This window comes from Diabrotica virgifera, chromosome 5 (assembly GCF_917563875.1).
Source record: "Diabrotica virgifera virgifera chromosome 5, PGI_DIABVI_V3a".
NCBI classification, from domain to species: Eukaryota; Metazoa; Arthropoda; class Insecta; order Coleoptera; family Chrysomelidae; genus Diabrotica; species Diabrotica virgifera.
In genome coordinates this window covers 258,511,901-258,532,582 of record NC_065447.1, presented here as the reverse complement: position 1 = coordinate 258,532,582, position 20,682 = coordinate 258,511,901, and the positions used below count along the sequence as shown (strand labels likewise).

Here is a 20,682-nt window from a genome sequence, read left to right as displayed (position 1 = left end):
AAATTTTTCTAGTTATATATAAATATAGCAGTGCAAGAAAAGGTGTGAAAAGAATATATTAGTGTTTTTAGTAAATATATTTATTCTAATTTTTGTGTTTTTGGATTTGTCTTCCTCATTAGTAAGATGAGTATTATTAAAACATTTTATTGTATATTTATTATACTTCACCTTGTCTATTTGTTACCGTGAATTGTCATTAGGTACGTTCGAACCGATACAGACAGAGTCGTCGTAGCGTATTTGGTATAGCATTCGGCCAGAGATCGAGAGGTCTTGAGTTCGAATCCAGTGCAATCCTATACTTTTTTTATTTTTTTGAAAGCGGTAAGAACAAAATTAGTTTGGTGTTTAAAAAAAATTAAAACAAACTGTTTAAAGTATATTTATTTTTAAGAAATCATATAATAGAAGTATAACTTCTTACGTGCGTACAAAGTACACACACATTCTTTTTTAGTTTTAAATTGTTTATAACTCGGAAACGATTAACTTTTCAGGAAAATTACAAAAGACATTTATTTGTTTCCAATGATCCAAAGAACCTAAAATTATGTCTACCCGGGACAAAATATTGATATTTATAATTTTTTTAAAGATTTTTTTTAATAAATGTAGCAATAAGTCCGAAAATATGGCATTTAGGTATAGGGAATATAACATGAAAAATAATCAGAATTTCTTAAGGACTTCAAAACGCAAAAAATATACAGGGTGTTCCATTTTAAATAAGAAAGTTCATTAGGTTTCCACAGGTACGGAAGATTTGACAAAAACGTAATTACCACTATAATATCGGCCGCATTAGAGGACCCTTCTAATCTATCTATCTAATCAGCCCTAAACATCCATCCTTGGATATAGGCCTCCTCTTTCTTCTTCCATGCCTCTCTATCTTGGGCAATTTGCATCCATTTTGACCAAGTGTGTTTCTTCAGGTCATCTGACCATCGCATCTGTGGCCTTCCCCTTTTTCGTTTGTGGTTCCATGGTCTCCAATGTATTACCATCTTAGTCCATCTTTCATCCTTCTGCCGTAGGGTGTGTCCGGCGAACTTCCATTTAAGCTTTGCTACTTGGGTAGAGACGTCTTTCACTTTTGTTTTGTTAAGAGGACCCTTACACACCAAAATCTATGAAAATCGTTCTAGCGGTTTCCGAGAAATTACTGTGTTTCCATACTTTCTCGCTACCCTGTATAATTATCGCACACATACACAGAATAATCAGAATTTGATGTATTATAAGGCAAAAAAACATCCACCCTAATATCCTTCCAGTCAAAGCTGGCTGTTGCCTACAACCACATAGGCAAAGTAAAATATTATTTGTTGACTGGTATGTGACACAACCTCAATAACAACAACAATTGCCGGTTGTACATACCCTATCAACCAATTTCTTTTCACTTGTTTTTTTGATAACGATTTTCGAAGTAAAAACTGAAACGTCAAGTGTTTTGAGGTAAAATATGTGTCATTACAACCTAACTGTAGCTAATCCCATATAAACATAACATCTGTCGCTTGTACTGTCTCGGCTGCTTTAAAACAGTACTTCCAGTTGCAACTCTGCAACTCTGGTCTTCGTCATCTATACTGCTATACATAAAGAGGTATCATCAGATAAAAGTTATGTGACTTTTTTTGTGCAATGTTGATTTATCATCCTTTATACCAGCTACCACATTTTTGTTGATCGTCCCTTTATTTTCTGTTTTCTTCAATATTAAATAGTTTTGTAGTAAAAGCCAATCAATATCTAGTTTTATTTTGTTACAGGTGCTTCTTGGAGGCGGTCGAAGACATTGGCTGCCTAAAGTTGCTCACGACCCAGAAATGACGAAAGAAGAAGGCAGACGACTTGATGGTCGAAATCTTATCGACGATTGGGTGCGCGATAAAAAGAAAAGAAGTCTGAAGGCTCAGTATGTATGGAACAAAGGGCAACTCGATCAAATAGATCCCAATCAAGTTGACTACCTCTTGGGTGAGTATATTATATTTTGGACAAAGAAATTAATTTGATCCTCAGCAAAAAGCGGTAAACAAATGTGAAGCACCTGAGATAGTAATAAAATCTATAAAAAAGTTATTACACTCAAAGTCATTACACTATAAATGCACTTCTAAAATTTGCCTCAACAAACACGTTTACACTGGTTGGTGCTAGAAGCATAAATGAAACTAGTGTAAATGTAGTACTAGTGTTCTGAGACTCATATTGATACTACTATACTGAAAATGTATTAATAGCTTAACGGTGTCTAGTCGGACAAACTTTGATGTATGGGAACAGTGGAACAGGGAAAGATTTAATTGTATAATGTGATTTTAAATGTTAAACTTGTCATCCTGAGAAGTTTATGATTGTGAAAACTAGCAGCTTGTTTTTGAATTTATTCAGTAACAAACTTTATATAGTATATGAAAAAATGGTTGTCCGGCAAATATGTTGAGCATTTTAATAAGTCCTGATTTTTGCATGAGCGTTTATTGAAAGGGTAACAAATCAATTAGAAGTTTTGTCCAACAAAAAATAATGTTCCACAATTAAAACTTTCCCTGTTCCAGTGTTTCCGTATATCAAAGTTTGTCTGACTTCTTCTTCTTTGAGTGCCTCTCCTTCCTCTTTGTCTGACTAGATACCGTTAAGCTATTAACAAATTTTCAGCTTGCTATTAATAAATTTTTTGGTACGCGGGATCCAGGCCTATTAAACATGTGATTTAAAACTATAGTATTTTTACTACAAAAACGTTATTACGTAGGTCAAAATTTTTGACGTAAGAGAACTGTCAAAACATTAGAATGTGACTTTTCAGTATTGCCATTTTTATTATATATAATATGGTAATAATGAAAAGTCACATTCTAATGTTTTGACAGTTCTCTTACGTCAAAAATTTTGACCTACGTAATAACGTTTTTGTAGTGAAAATACTATATCAGATAACGTATGTTTACACTTGATTAAAGCCTACTGAGCAAAGCTCCACATAAAAGCACACGTTTGTAAAGTTTGATTGAACATGCCAGCCGAAGTTACTTATTCCTTCATAATCCATCGAATTACCGAAACGTTACCTTCGCTTTATACCCTCCTTTGTATGTAAATGGCCCGGAAATGGAATCCTGCAAAGTTATGGCCTAAGATCAAAATTCCTGCGATTTCCTGGAATTTTCAGCTAGACTGAAAGCCTCCTAAGACAATACCATTACCGCATCTTTGAGAGGCACTACTTCCAAAAGTTTACTAGCTGTTTCTGTTTGTTTTGCTCCAAATATCCAACTAATTTCTCCTACTAAGTAATCGTCAACGAACGGGATTATTGGAACTTCCAGACCCTTTCCTTTAGGTCGAGTGGTTTATGTTAGAAAGGCCGTCAAAATATTTATCGAAAGGCAATTAATTAGAGATCAAATATGTTGCTTTGTTATTTACATGTACTACACAAATATTGGCTTTTAACCTCTGTTTTCTTCAAATTAATTAACTTAGAGTATTCTCATAGGTGAGAACTTAGATATATAGGTAGTAATAAATTAACAATATGAAATAATTTACTTTAAAATATTTTATTAATTTATTTTAATACTAACAATAATACTTTTATTTGTAAAATGTATACACTATGTGTTCTTGATAAACGTTAAGTAGTATAATATATTTTTAATATTTATTAACATAGTATATACATTAGCTGTAATGAGTAGGTAAATAAGAAGACAAATTTTGTAATATTATTATGATAACCATGTTTCACTAATTAGCAATATCTTTAATAGATTTACTTTTGATTGAGACTGGCTGAACGACTATTGTCCAAGCCAAAAAATACTTTAAAATATAGTCCAAGTAATGAAGCTTAAAATAGGAGAAAACCTCGCAATTTTTACAGAATGGATCGATTTGCTTGAAAATTTGAGAATAAGTAGTGGATATTCCAAGGATCAAAATCTATATCACGCCGAAAGGAGCTTTTACCATAGGGGTGGTTGCCACGCTATCTCGGGGGTGGAAATTTTTGAAGTTATACTTCTTTAGGCGCGATTGAGATTGAGGGTGAATTTGTATTAATCTGCGCGTATGCGCACACCGACAGTTTGGTATTAGTCTTTATAGGGGCTCTGATTGGGTGTTGAAATGATCTGTCAATAATTGTTCAATATGGAGGTTTTCGGTATACAAAAATGTTGTATAATATATTAGTTTTTATTGTTGTGAGGACAGAAATAAAATCTTTATAATTATAGTGACTTTTTAAATAGTTTTGAAAAGCCCCAGGTACGTAATTCTAAACGTTTCAGTTGTATTCCAATAAAAAATGATCTTCATACCTATTTGGAAAAACTTGCTATGCTATACCCCGAGTAGGCAATGCTTTAATTTACATAATCTGATTACGAACAAACTTTCTACAAATTTTCATCTAATGTATCGTTTTCTTACTCTATATATTGTTGTATTTTAATTCGACAAAAATCAAACTGATAAAAAAGAATATGTGTGTACTTTGTACGCACGTAAGAAGTTATACTTCTACTACATATTATGTGATTTTTAAGGCAATACCAAAAATTTAAAAAAATAAAATAATAAAACGCACACAAACACATTGAAAAATGCCACAAAGAAAAAATGATTTCTGAACGATAATAATTGTTGGCAAAAACTTTAAATACCTACGCATTTTCTGAAAAAAAAATTATATAACAAATATACTTACAATCATAAAATGCATAAAAAAATAAAAAAATAAAAACTTGCATCGGGAATCGAACCCGTGAATTTCGGGGCGCTTTGATTCGTAGTCGATGCCTAGACTCACTCGTCCAATTCCACATTATTTGTCATGTGAAAAAATAGGGTAACTGGACGTTTTACTGTTTGACAGTTGTTTTGAATATAATTAAATTATGTAGTTTAAATTTTGTGGAAGAAAATATTAAAATATAACAAAACAGTAAGAAAACAATATATTAGATGAAGATTGGTAGAACTTTTGTTGGTAATCAAATTAAGTATGTAAATCAAAGCATTACATACCTACTAGATAAATAAATCTACGCCAAAAAATCATAATTTAAAAATAAAAATCGGACCTAATTTGGGATTTCTCTCTAAACTCCCCATTCTTGAGAAAATAAATGTACAGTACAGCGTCGATTATCCGAACGTCGATCAACCGAACGACCGCTTATTCGAACTATCGACTCCCGCGTCCCGCACTCGAATACCGAGCAAGCGTTAGTAACTGACGCTTAAAATATCTTCAATTTTCTTCAATATTGTATCCAAAAATAATTATGTTGTTGCAAAGACTGCACTTTTTGTTTAGTTGCTAGTTGTCATTATCAAGATATAAATAAATATGTAGGTATATAAATATGGCTTTTATTCACTTGTGGATAAATATGTATGACTATAAATATGTATCAATATATTGTAGTTCAATTATCCGAACAAATCGGTTTTCCGAACACCTATGTCCCCCAATTAGTTCGGATAATCGACGCTCTACTGTATTTCAACCTAATCCAAATGTATAACTACAGTATGATTATAATAAAAATTACTTACCAAATTAGAATGAGTTTTCCTTGTCCAAAATAGTCCAAAAGTCCAAAAATATAGGTATATGAACACTATTTAAAAAGGCAGTATAACTATTAACTAACTTTTGTTTGTTGTTTCTTTTCACACAAATTTTAAAACGCAACAACCATAAATAATCAAACTACAGCTGTACCACAGCCGCCATATTGAATAATTTTTGACATGTCATTTGAACATCCAATCAGAACAAAGTTATAATGCGCATGCGCCGGGATCATAGGTTTTAACATATAAAAAGTCACCCTCATATCGCCGGTAAAGAAGTATAACTTCAAAAATTCATATAAACAAAATGTCAAAAAGTTGTTCAGTTTGTGTATATTCCCACATGACGTATACGCGAAGGTGGTGCAGTTTGAAATCGCTCGACTCTCGTACGGCGAGATACACGGGAAGTAGGTTTAAGCCCAATGCAACTTATATCATTTTTTTATTTTTTTTTTTTTAGATTTTACGATTGTAAGTATATTATTATATAATTTTTTTCAGAAAATACGTACTTAATTAAAATTTTTGGCAACAATTATTGTTCAGAAATCATTTGTGGCATTTTTCAATGTGTTTGTGTGTTTTATTCTTTTATTTTTTAATTTTTGGTATTGTTTTAATACAAATTTTTGGAAAGTAGTAGAGAAACTGTTTAAAGTATATTGATTTCGTTGAAATCATATAATAGAAATATAACTTCTTACGTGCGTACAAATTACACACATTATTTTTTTATTATATTTTAATCGCAAAAGTTGGTAATAAACACGTACATTTTAAGCAAAAAACGTTCTATACATTTTTTTTGTTAAAATTGATAGTTTTCGATTTATTCTCTATCGAAAGTGTTAGCTTTATATCGAAAAAATTCATGTTTTTAATATGTTTCCTGCTAATAACTCAAAAGTTTTCGTTTTATCAAAACAATTTTACTTAATAAAAATGTACCTTTTGAAAAAATAAATAAAACCGTTTTTTAAATTTTCTTTAAGACCAATAGTAATCGAGCTATACTTTATTATAAGTATGTTGGTTCTTCATCAAATGCTAAATATTGTAGTTTCAAAGCCAAGAGACGTAAAAACTATGCATTTTTCGAGGACAACTTGTTAAAACTAATTTAAAGTACTTAAAAATATCTATCTCCAGAAATAAAAAAAGTCTCTAGCTCAAAAATTAAGTGACTTATAGTGAAAAGAATGTCAGTCCCAATTTTTTTCAGCGAAAAAGTGATCGCAAGCAAGCCCCTAATCACCACCCTAATTAAAATTTGTTATCAACCTTATTTGGTCTTTTTTATTTATATATTATTAATAGGTTCTAGAACTTTGATCGGCTTAGAATGATTATTAAAAAAATGCAGTTAAAAGCGAATAACGAATTTTTATAGTTTGGTAAAAAATGTCATTCTCTTGAGAATAGAAATATTAGCATCAGAGATACGAAAAATGTTTCAACATTGTAAGTTATTTAATTCTCAAGAATTTGGTTTGAACATAATTTTTCTGTGGCAAAAATTGAGTGAATCTTAAACGAATATATCGAAAAACATTGATTTTTTCTATACAAAATTAAAACTTTCGATAGCGACTAAATCGAAAACTATTAATTTTAACAAAAAAATGTATAGAATTTTTTGCTTAGAATGAATGTTTTTATCAACTTTTGCGGTCCAAATATAATAAAAATTTCACCCCCGAGATGAGGTGGCAACCACCCCATAGTAAAAGCGCCTTTCGGCATCATATAGATTTTGATCCTTGGACTATCCACTACTTAATCTCAAATTTTCAAGCAAATAGATCCATTCTGTAAAAATTGCGAGATGAAAAGCTTCGGTTCCTGGCCTAATAGGCAATTCCAATTATTATTCAGATAATGATTTTATTTGAATTACTTCTCATACACTCCGAAACTGATAAGTGAATTCGCATTTTTTTATTTTGACCTTTAAAAATCATTGACAAAGGTGACCCTCATCTTTGGCCACTTACCTGTAAATTGTACCTCAAGAGACACCTTCGGAGTGGAGTTACAGTTGACAGAATCGTTTTCACAAAAGTTTTCAGAGAATTTTGGATTTTTATGACATGAATAGTTTCCAGTTTCTCACCCATAAACCTACTTTCTCACTGAGAAATAATGCTATTCCACTAGCTAGAGTTGAGTCCGCGAGTCTTTACCCGTGCGTCATTAATACCTGGCGAGATAAAACACATAGTTTTTATCTAGCATCATTCTCTTCCACGCATGAAACTCACGACAAACCAGCTGCCGTTTGTTATTAAGTAAAAACACATGTTATTTTTATGAACCATCTAGACTCAGTGCATTTAAAAGAGATAGGAATAAAAAAAAATTCGGTATGTTTTCATATTTTAAGCACAATTTGTTTGACGTTTCTGCTTTATTTACTTTTGTGGCTGTCAGTCAGTTGCATTTTTTGCGGTTTTTGTCGAATTTTTGAGTTTTGAAGTTTCCTTATATTACACAAACATTTGTTTTCACAACTAGTTTTATATTGGGCTTTGAAATTTTAAGGTAACTAAATTTATTTTGGCAAATAATATTTAAAACATACAAAGCTAACGTCATTCACACAGTAAAGAAATGACTGTGTTTAGGTTTTCGTCAAAGTGAATAAAATAACAAAAGAAAATATGTTATTGAATTTTTTTATGAGATATTTATTTATTTATTTATTAATCAATAATAATAAAAGAATTCATTAAACTACTTCAAATGTAGCTGTAATTCTGCACAAAAATTGTGAAGCAAAACTTACATTTGACATTCCATATATTTGATAACGTCAAATTTTATAATAAAACCCGTAATCGGAACAGTAGCCACTTTCTGTCACTTGTTGTTGCGTGAAATAGATTTACGACTTATTTCGTATGCTTTAAATGATGACGCACGGGTAAAGATTCGCGGACTCAACTCTAACTCAGGATGTTTCTCTAAACGTTTGATTAATTAAAGTTTGCCAATCTTATAAGCTGATGATGTTGTGTCGCAAAGAAAAGAAATTTTGTTGAAAGAGTGTATAAGCGCCAAGGATTTGTTGATGTTATATTTTGAAACTCAAACTTGGGATTTAGAAGGATTGGGTCTCAGGAAATTCTACAAAAAGTATACAGTCATTGTTTTTAAGGCATTTTCGAATTTTTCTTCTACTTCTTTAAAACCACTTACGTGAGCACATATTGGTCGAAGTAATGAAGCTTAAAATAGGACAAAATCTCGCAATTTTTATAAAATGGATCGACTTGCTTGAAAATTTGAGAATAAGTAGTGGATAGTCCAAGGATCAAAATCTATATGAAGCCGAAAGGCGCTTTTACCGTGGGGGTGGTTGCCACCCCATCTCGGGGGTGGAAATTTTTTATTTTATTTTCACCACAAAAGTTAATAAAAACATTCATTCTAAGCAAAAAACGTTCTATACATTTTTTGATAAAATTAATACCTGGTATTCGATTTACTCGCTATCGAAAGTGTTAGTTTTATATCGAAAAAATCAATGTTTTTAATCAGTTTTCTGCTAATAACTCAAAAAGTTTTCGTTTTATCAAAACAACTTTGCTTATCAAAAATGTACCTTTTGAAAAAATAAACAAAACCGTCTGTTTCAATTTTCTTTAAGACCAATAGTAATCGAGCTATACTTTATTATATGTTAGCTCTTCTTCGTCAAATGCTAAATATTGTGGATTCAAATTCAAAAGACGGGAAAACTATGCATTTTTCGAGGATAACTTGTTTAAACTAATTAAAAGTATTTAAAAATATATTTCCCTAGAAATAAAAAAATAGTCTCTAGTTTAAAAATTAAGTGACATAATAATAAAAAGAATGTCAATCACCATTTTTTTCAACGAAGAAGTGATCATAAACTTCCCCCTACTCACCACCCTAATTAAAATTAATCATTGACGTTATTTGGTCTTCTTTATTTCTGTATTGTAAATACATTTTAGAGGTTTGACCGGCTTAGAATGATTAGTTTTTAAAAAAATGGAGTTAAAAGCGAATAACGATTTTTTGTAGTTTGGTAAAAAATGCCATTTTCTTCAGAATAGAAAGATTATCATCAGAGGTACGAAAAAATATTTAAATATAAAATTGTAGCCTTTTTAATTCCCAAGAACATGCAGTGGGAGCACGCAAAATAGAATTATATTTTAGTGACGTCACGTTGCCTAGAAACCGTCGATTCTCCCATTATGAAATTTTATTTTGTGACGTCAACAAAATATAATTCTATTTGGCGTGCTCTGGGCCCAGGTTTGCAAAAATTTTTTCTAATGCAGAATTTGAGTGAGCTATTGACAATTAAAACTTGTAATATCATGCAAACAGCACCTTTACCAAACCTTTCAAAGTCACCTCTTTTTGCGACTGAAAATTTTAAAAGGATATATATTAGTTCGTATTTATTTATTAGTATTTAGAATATTAGTTACTACAAAATTATTTTTTACCAAACTTTCTAGGATAAAAAATAAAACAGTTACGGTTTAAATCAATATTTTTTTTTGAAAAAAAAAAAAGGAGAAATCCAATTGGAAGCATAATAATGCAGGTTAGCGGTGTTTTTAGTCATTGGCCTTATTCATTCTTCTTTATTTATGTATTATTAATAGATTCCAGAAGTTTGACTGGCTTAGTATGATTAGTTTTTAAAAAACTGGAGTTAAAAGCGAATAACGAATTTTTGTAGTTTGGTAAAAAATGCCATTTTCTTCAGAATAGAAAGATTAGGATCAGAGATACGAAACAATGTCAAAATATGAAATTGTAGCTTATTTAATTCCCAAGAACTTGATTTGAAAACAATTTTTCTACGACAAAAGTTGAGTGAATCGTAAATGAGTATAATATCGAAAAACATTGATTTTTTCGATATAAAACTAACACTTTCGATAGCGAATAAATCAGAAACTATTAATTTTATCAAAAAAATCTATGGAATACTTTTTACTTAAAATGAATATTTTTATCAACTTTTGCGGTCAAAATATAATAAAAAATTTCCACCCCCGAGATAGGGTGGTAACCACCCACATGATAAAAGCGCCTTTCAGCATCATATAGATTTTGATCCTTGGGACTATCCACTACTTATTCTCAAATATTGAAGCAAATCGATCAATTCTGTAAAAATTGCGACGTGAAAAGCTTCGGTTCCTGGACTATATCCACATTCCACTTTTCCTTTCTGGCTTGGCTTAGCTGTTGGAGTAGGACTGCTCCTCAGTCAATCGTTTCTTGACTAAAAGTGTCAGCTGCGTAGAGGATTTTCTATGTTATCATTAGTTCTTGGGACTCGCTGGACATCCCGGAACCATATTGTTATCTATACCTTCTGGAAATAACTCTCTTAGATATAACAAAGTAAGTTATCAATCGAAGTAGCACAGAAAACGACAATAAATATCGTTCCCATACCACCAGATTGACAAGAGGTGGAATACTTTCTTTGGTTACAACCTCCCGAGATTTTCAATATTTATAAATCAAATAGGATGCCGAGGAAATTAAGATGAGAGAATTTTAAATAATTCACAACTCATCTGCTCAGCGTGGTAAAAGTTCCAACAAGAAAGATTCCTTAATAATCCTACAAAAGAGTAAATGAATTAAAAATGTGTAAAAATTTTCAATTTCTTTACAACATGAAAATGCAGCAGCTGCATAATGCTCTGGTTAAATCGGAGAGTGCAGGAAGAGTCTATACCGGTTTCGGAGGTATTTTCCCTTCATCAGTAGTCCCATATCCTCTTCTCTCCGATTTCCCCAGGCATCACACTTTGGGCCTTTCTGTATTGCAAAGAAAGAAATGTCACGGATGAACTAGAGCCATCTATCGAAAAACAAAATAAGTTATCAATCGAAGTAGCACAGAAAACGACAATAAATATCGTTCCTATACCACCAGATTGACAACAGGTGGAATACTTTCTTTGGTTACACCTCCTGAGATTTTCAAAATTTACAAATCATACAGGATGCTGAGGAAATAAATTTTATTACTTTGTTTTTCGGTAGATGGCTCTAGTTCATCCGTGACATTTCTTTGTTTGCAATACGGAAAGGCCCAAAGTGTGATGCCTGGGGAAATCGGAGAGAAGAGGATATGGAACTACTGATGAGGGGGAAAAGACCTCCGAAACCGGTATAGACTCTTCCTGCACTCTCCGATTTGACCAGAGCATTATGCAGCTGTTGAATTTTCGTATTGCAAAGAAATTTAAAATGTTTATACATTTTCTCTTAGATATATTTATTATTAGTTTTACAAATTGTTCTGTAATAATATGATGCACGCAGCCGGCGTTCGGCAGATCAACCGCAGAGGATCGAATGAGTTTCCATATTGGCACAGCCCCCCTACGTACCACCACTCCGGCGAAACCAATGGAGTGATGGCTACCGAGAGTGTATTTAAGACGAGCAAGGAGGATCATGGAGGCAGTTCTTCTTAGTGTAGTGAACCGGGAAGAACTCAAACGGCAGATATGCAATGGACTGAATAGGAACCTGCCGGCGTGGACGCACTCTGTAGTGAGGAGACGTTCCGCCGGAGCCGAGACTTCAGTAAGCGGCAGCCGCCGCCTCGTCCAGAGGTAACTGATGGGTAACTGTGTTGATGGGTAGATGTTTGATTGGGGTGTAAGGGCTACGAGTCTGAGTGTGTAATCATGTAGATAGATTGATTTCGTATAGCGAGTTCGCGATTGTATATACTGTGCTGTTATTATATTTTTGATAATAGTTTTATTTAGTGTCCGCAGTCATATAAACCCAAATAAACAAACAATAAATATAAAGGGCCTAGCCGGGTAAGATGATGAAAACTGCCCCCAACTCGATTCGAATTCCATATAGGTCACTGTTTAGCATATATAGTGAAACTAACTTTCTGAAATTTTTAGCTCCCTAGGTGGACGTGTGACCCACCTAGAGCCTAATTAGGGTTATAAGAGGTCACCTCTTATAACAGAATGACCTAGTTACCTTTTGACCCACTTACAACGTGTGGGAGTCATATGTTGCCATAGGGCTATATCCTTAGGAATTTTATCCATCCTTTGGATTTTACGATGTTATCTTTTATATAAGACTTTTGTCTGTTTTTTGAAAGGCTGTGACCTTTGTATTTTTTGGTTGGCTCACCATGTTCTTGTAACACTGATGATGCTCTTGTTACAGAGCGAAAACCTTTTGTTCATATGTTTGTAGCCCTTTAGGGCTTTTTAAACTAATATACCTTTTATCAAGAAGAAAATGTTTTATTAAATTTCACTTGTAATTAATGGTATACAGCCAACTACAGGAAGTTTTTCCTTGTGGAATAAAAAAGTTGTAAGATTTAAAAAGTTCTATCCGGAATTTTTTTTTTATTTGGAGGGAAATTTTAATTTTAGAACGATATTAAAATTTTAAATGAGTATAAAAAAATAACTAAGACATTCGTTTTCACCAAAAAATAGTTATTTATGATATAAGTGTTAAAAGTACACGTTTAAGGCACGCATGTGAAAGTTTGCAGAATGAGCGATAGCGAATTCTGCAATTCACATGAGTGCCTTAAAAATGTACTTTTTAACACGCATATCATACAATATTTTTTCTACAAACGTAATTACAGGATAATATCTACAACAACTTTTGCTTTAACGTTAGTGACGTTCCATTTTTATATTTTTTTGACATTACATCAAAATTGTCTATACGGTCAATACGAACTGCAATGCCTTAAAAATATTTTAAAGCACTAGTGCCTTAAAGTAGCATTTTTAACGCACGAATGGAGTGCTAAAAATTGCATTTTTAACACGGTTGTAGAAAAAATATATAACGTGTATTTTTGCATAATATTTCCCCTGAATTTTTTCAATTTTCACCTTTAAAAATAAAAAAATTGCATTTTTTCGGTTTTTTTTTTCGTTTTTTGATACAATTTTATACATATTTTTCCAAAAAGGTAAACCGTCGCTAAAATAGGTAAACAGCTGAAAAATTATTGCGGTTTGTTTAATAAAAATTTTTTGTAATGCCATCCATTTTCAAGATACAGGGCGGTGAAGAAAACAAAATTTTACACATTTTTTACGATTTTTCTGAAACTACTGGCAACATTGTAATAAAATTTGGCATGTTTTAAGAGGTAGTTTGCTACGCACGTAGCAGCTCAAAATTTTGCATAATCTTCCAAGTTTACTTTTTAAACTTAAATCTCCTTCTAAATTTGATGTATTGTGGTCTGACAATTGGAAAGATGTTTATATTAATTGGTCAATGCTGAGCTTTTGGTAGGAGGTCATGTACTGCTTTGGTACATCGGTCTTCAAGGTTAGTACTTCAAAAACCGATATCCGGATTATATCTTCTGTTCCAATGTCTTCTCTGAAAAGACGGTGTAAGTTTAGTATCATGGATGAATGTGAGACCAGTCGTTTCAGTCCATGCTTCTACTGTGACTACGATTGCGTATGAATCTGCTTAGCCCCAGAGTAAACTGTGGCTGTTAAAGTGACCAGTATAAGTTTATTTTGTTGGGATTGAAAGTAAAGTGGAAATGTAGCTAAATGTAACTTTTAAGGGACTAAAGCATTTCCAGATTAAATTATTAATGATGATTTAATTTATAAATTTTTTTAAAACAATTTCTGAATTAGAACTCGAAACTCCAAAACAAACATAAAATGTAATTATCATTAATGTCGATTATGGTTTAATCCTATGTTTAAACGTTTAACAATTTTAATCACTAAAATACTCATTTCATAATATGTCGAATGGAAAAATTTAGTTGCCCAGTCAGTTCGAATATTCATTTAAAATAATCCCAAATAAGCTAAACTACATACTGCAAAATACTTAATTTATTAACATATACATAATATGTTTACGACGTGTAATAAAATAATTTGGGAGATTTACTTTTAATTGTCAGCTTACTGCTCCATTTAGTATCAATTTTTAGCCCTTCGTAAACTAAAATTACCGTCCTATACATTTCACCAAACTGTTTAGCATGTTTATTATTATTTGTAATAATTAATAATATTTGTTTGTGTAAATATCGTTGTTCCAAAGAATATTTTAATTTTCTTAGTTCTAGGTCTTTTTTTGTATTATTGAAAAATTATATCCAAAATGTCAATGGTGAAAACTAGCTGCCATATTTATTTCACATTTTTTGTATCTTTAGCTCTTCCTTTTGGACTTTCTTCTTTTTCTTCATGTGCCGTGCTTGATTATCGAGAGTTGGCTATCAAGTTGGCTATAGTAATTTTGTTGACAGCAGCTCGACAAAGGGATGCAGAGGATCTGGTAAACCATTCTCTCAAGTTTTTTAGGCCATGACGTTCTTCTTCGACCTCGCCCTTTTCTTCTGTCTACCTTGCCTTGTATTATTATATGGAGTATATTATATCTCTCTGGGTGTCGCATAACAGCTTTTTGGATCATGCCTTTAAGACTAGGTGAATAAAAACAATATTATTTGAAGAGGTTGTTGCTTTCTTCGACACAAATGGCTGTGAGTGCTATTTAAAACCAAATTCGGAACGATTTTCTGTAGGTTTCTCTATAGGTTCTGTCCTCATTGTTTTCTATCTCCTGCTGTACTTCGTCTAATGCATAGAGACGAATCTACCGGATGATGCATCTAATGCATCATCCGGTATTTTATTTATTTATCGTATGGCATAGATACAACAAGAACACCTAATTTTAAAAAAAGTATATAAAACATTACATGAAGTATCACAAACGAACATCTAATGTATTAATATACTGTATATATCATCCGGTAGAGATCGAATTAACTAAACAGCCATCCACATTTTTATTATTTTCTTCATCTAAATGCTCCTGGCCACTAATATCTTCAATCCATTCGTCTTTGTATAAGTCGTCCCAAAGTTTTTTCCGTAAGAACGCGCCTTCTTTCACACAATGCATGTAGTATTAGAGTAGTAAGGACGTATCTTACAAATACTGTTTTACAGCATCCTAAATCCTAGGCCGTTTATCGAAATTCGAACGCCATTGTTTTCTGTTTTGCCATGAATCTACTTCTATATTTTTTCTGTGCATGGCTATATTGATCCCTTTTTCCCAAGACTTTGTTAATCTTCCTTTTTCCTTTTTCTTTTTGGGATCCATTCCCAGGTTTTAATCGGTAATCTTTCATAATTCGTTCTTCTCATGTGTCCGTACCAGGAAAGTTGTTTTCTCTCTATCGTATCCGTTAATGTTGTCTCTATCTTCATCATTTCTTTTATTCTAACTATTCTCACACGATCGTGTGATGTTAATCTACAGCATCTTTTGAACCATTTCTTCAGAAACATGTTTAGTTTTACACAAACTTATACGTGTAAATCCAAGAATATTAGGAGTACCAAAAAGTAAAACCTATATTAAATATTTCTCAATAAATATTTATTTTCAATAGAAAACTAGAGCATACGTATCGCACTGGGATTATAATGCGTGTCTGGTTTCATAACATTCCGGTACACTTTATGTCAACCTTGTATAGTCAGCAGTTTTGTATCAACACACTTGATTTAAAATAATTCCAGATAAAAACTAAATTATATGTTGCAAAATACTTAATTTATTAAGAAATATAATGTTTACTGACACGTATTAAAATAATTTAGTTTTAATCACGATCAGCTTACTGCACCATTTAGTTTCAATTTGTAGCCCTCTGTAAACTAAAATTACCGTCCCATACATTTCGCCAAACTGTTTAGCATGTTTAGTTCCAATTTTCGATTAATCCCGCTGCAAATATTTGTCCACAGGGTTATTTTCGTATTCCCACATGGACTTCGAAGCCGACAGAGATCCAGGCTCCGGTGGGGACCCCTCGCTGGCAGATATGACACGGTCGGCGCTTTCCATACTACTCAAAAACCCCAAAGGATTTTTTTTGGTCGTCGAAGGTGAGTAGATATGTTTGTTTTTATTGCGTTAAAGGGTCCGTTTTTGTTTGAATATGCTGTTTTTTCTCAATTGGGCCCTTTCGAATGAATAGCACTGTTATTCTCGCGTTCTTTGCTTTTATGAACGTTTTTTTATATACGTCAATTTAATAAGGGCACTACAATGTATGATAATAAACTTTTTATTAGATAAAAAAAATAAATAACAAAAATTGATTTATTTATTATTAATATAGCCCACCTAAAAAACGACACAAATTCCATCCTTATAAATTCTAACAAAATATGACGACTATATTAAGAGCAAACAGTAGCGATCAACAGGTAGCAACAAACGCGTTCTAAGATTGCGGCTCTAATTTTGAATATTTTGTTGAGATATTTGGCACACATATTCGTAATATAATAAAGAATGGCGGTACAGAGCCCAATTTCAGAAATATGTTAGTATGTGGAAATTACTCTATAACTAAATAAAATCTTGAAAAAAGGAGCCTGTACCGCCATTAAGAAAGACAAAATAAATACACTTTCTTTAAATAAACTTTTTTATCCCGTGCCTAGATTTTGTGTCACATTGGAACTACTAAAAATCGATTTTTTTATAACAAGAAATCAAACGTCACTGACTTGGCAACATTTCGCGCCTATGTGTATAAAAATTATTATTTTTGATAGTATAAACGTCACTGTCAGTGTCGAATTACCGACGCACTGTTGCCTCACTTTTGGAAGTTCGCAGAACTTTCGCAATTTGGACCGCGTTTGTTGCTACCTGTTGATCGCTACTGTGTACTCTTAAAACCGAAAATGGCTGTGCCGCAGCATTTATAACAGACTCTATGGAATACGCTATACGAATACCTATTTATTGCAGTGTATTTACTGGAGAAGCTATTGCAATTTTAAAAGCACTTGAATTTTGCCAAACTAATACAGATCCTAATATTCTACTAATCACAGATTCACTATCAATACTTCAATGCATAAAACTGATCTATCCATCTCATACTATTATCCAAAAAATTAAATGTGTGATACATTGTATGCAGAGCAGAAATATAAACATTCACTTCCTTTGGGTACCTTCACACATAGGTATTTCAGGTAATGAAAAGGTCGATACCCTAGCACTTAAAGCAACTACTGACGAACACATTGATATTATCCAAAGAATTCCAATCGCAGATATCACTTTGAATATCAAGCAATATTGTGTACAAGTTTGGCAGCATTGTTGGGATTCGAATAGCTCAAAGCTCACAGAGATCAAACCTTACACCAATCTCCAGCTCCAGCTCCCTGAAAAGAGAAGAGAACAAGTGGTAATAAACCGATTATGAATTGGGCATACAACATTAACCCATAAGTACTTAATAACCAAAGAGCTACCACCACAATGGTCATACTGTATGTAGATGCCTGATAACAGTCCAGCACTTTCTTACAGAATGTCCACTTTACTCGTATGAACGAAGCATCAACATTTCTGAGGAACCAAGTCAGCTGAAGAATATATTAAATTATAATTTATTCAGTACAAATAATTATCTTAAAAATATACATTTATTTCATAAAATGTAATAATTATATTGTAATTGTTCAACATCCGCTAATAACCTTCCATGGTTGATGCGGCTGTATGTAAATAAAAAAAAATTATCTCAAAAAAGTAAACTATAAATTTCCCTTGGTATAATTACCCTTAATATAATAATTAATATGAAATGTTTTACGCCTAATATTGAATATCCTTATTATTGTTATTAACCTTATCTAAATCCACGGATCATACGTAAACATGACATTGAACTGTGCGTGCTGAATAGTTCCCATAGTTTCTTGTGTATAAATACTGAATCATCTGAAAGACATAATTATTCGTAATTACTAATAGACGTGCGTATGGCGAAATATTGTTGGATAACATAAGTTGGACAATATAAGTTTTATTTAATTCTGACCAAAAGTCACAGTATCCCAACCAATAACCTATTTTCCTTAACGTGGCCATCCTGTCAGGAACCAAATTGTAAAGTATTATTAGGTAATAGTATGTATCTTACTGTCTGTGTACGTCCTCCGCAATAAGTAATAGAAAAGAAATGAACAATGAATAACAAATTACACATGGACAAAAATATAGGAAAGGAAGTGATTTACAGCTAGTAGACTGAATAAAGGAAAATTTTTGACCAGTGTGTATTGCCTGTATTCACTTATGGAGCGGAAACATTAACACTCGAAAAGATTCGCATAACTCAGAGGGCTCTGGAGCGCCAGATGTTGGGTGTCTCCTTGAAGGACCGAATCCCAAACGAGGAAATACGTCGTAGAACAAAAACAACGGACACTGTCGAAATAATCGCGTCGCTCAAGCGGAATTGGGCAAGACACGTCGCCAGATTGTCAGACAACCGATGGACAAAATGTACTGTCGAGTGGAGACCACGAGAAGAAGCACTACGAAGAGCACAGGACGACAACCAACCAGATGGGCTCACGATCTGAAGCGTATTGTCGGCAACTGGATGCAAGCTGCACAAAACAGAGAAAGATAGAAAGAGCTGAGGGAGACCTATGTCCAGCAGTGGACGAGTACGGGTTGATGATGATAATGAGACTGAATAATGACATTAAGAAAAAGATTTATAAAGCGTTTACCGCTCAAATAAAACGATCTGCTAGGAAATCGTGGAGCAGTCTTATTTGATATAATATAACAATATAACATAATATAACATATTATGTGAGACTCTCTACAGTCACATAACTAATGAACTACATATTACATGATATTGTGAATAGAAAAACAAACATAATAGAAGAAATCTAAGAAAAACAACTTTGTTGGTATCGTCATGTACAAAGAATGGAAGAACAACGACTCTCAAAACTTATAATAGAGTAGCAACCCACGGAAAGAATGAAGATGGGTAGACCGAAAACTACCTGGAAAAGTGGAATCTAGAAAGCAATGTCTGAAATAGATCTATGAGCAGGAGATTGGACAGATCGATGCGGCTGGAAAATAGGAACCGGAAGGCGCACTATAAATCGGTGTTATATACAGGGTGATGAATTGGAAAGCGGGCCATAGGAAACTCAATGTAAAATTCTAAACTGTTAAATTCCTGCTTCCCTAATTATTCTACATCAAAAGACATGAGAAACTATTTGTAGAGGATTGAAATCTTTATTGAAAACAACTGTTAAAATTGTTCTACAAATTAAACACATTCCAAAATTTTGTAAAATACAATAAATTTTATCAAAGTATTTGCCAAATTTAGACCACACACAGTGCAAGAATGTGTATAAGGTTGCCTTCGGTCACAATAAAATTATTATCTTATACTGAATTCGCTCCACCGAGATTCACTTTGGCACATTCGGAATAGGAAACATACAACGCAAAAATTCCTACCTCACAATATTAACTGCTAAAATCAACTTAATCTTTCATTAAAAAAAGAAGAATTATTAGAAATAGTGGGAGTGTCTACTACTCAAATATAATTTTGTGGAGTTTATTTCTAAAAAATATTTTTATTTTGTACAATAAATAATTTTCTCATTTTTTATCAATACATTATAATGGTGTAAATAAATAATTATTGATTGGCGTAAGGTTTATGTCATTCTTATGTCTGTTTACTATTAATAATATTGGCTATGAGCAGGTGCGTTGGTTTTGTAGTAATTTCCAGTCACATCTGACAACTGAACTTCCCAAAAAAAAATTACTAACGTCAGTGTCAAAGTGAATCTCGATAGAGCGAATTCAGTATAACAATATTTTGAACTGTCAGTATTTTTATTTTATCGTTTGTATTGTTTAAAAAACAATAAAGTCGAAAAGATGTTCTCAGTTTAAGAGAAAGTAGTAATAATAAAGATGTTTTATTCAGTCAATAGTTTGCGTACTGTCAGAAATAATAACGTTTGGCGAGTGTGGCCTCACTTTTACGCACTTAGGCATGGCAAATGTATTCTATTTTTCAAAATTCTGGACTCTGTTTAAATCTTAGAACAATCTTAACTTTTGCTTTTAATACAGATTTTAATTCTCTACAAATAGTTTCTCATGACTTTTGATGAA

At 32.4% G+C, this 20,682-nt stretch overlaps 1 protein-coding gene across 1 annotated transcript in view; it reads left to right on the top strand.

The window, feature by feature from the left end:
• Positions 1-20,682, top strand: part of LOC114324832 (alkaline phosphatase-like) — a 1,004,985-nt gene that overhangs the window by 828,620 nt on the left and 155,683 nt on the right. Inside the window, exons 6-7 of the mRNA XM_050651161.1 lie at positions 1,782-1,989; positions 16,440-16,580. Of these exons, the coding sequence (XP_050507118.1) occupies positions 1,782-1,989; positions 16,440-16,580 (349 nt within the window). The remainder of the gene's footprint in view (positions 1-1,781; positions 1,990-16,439; positions 16,581-20,682) is intronic.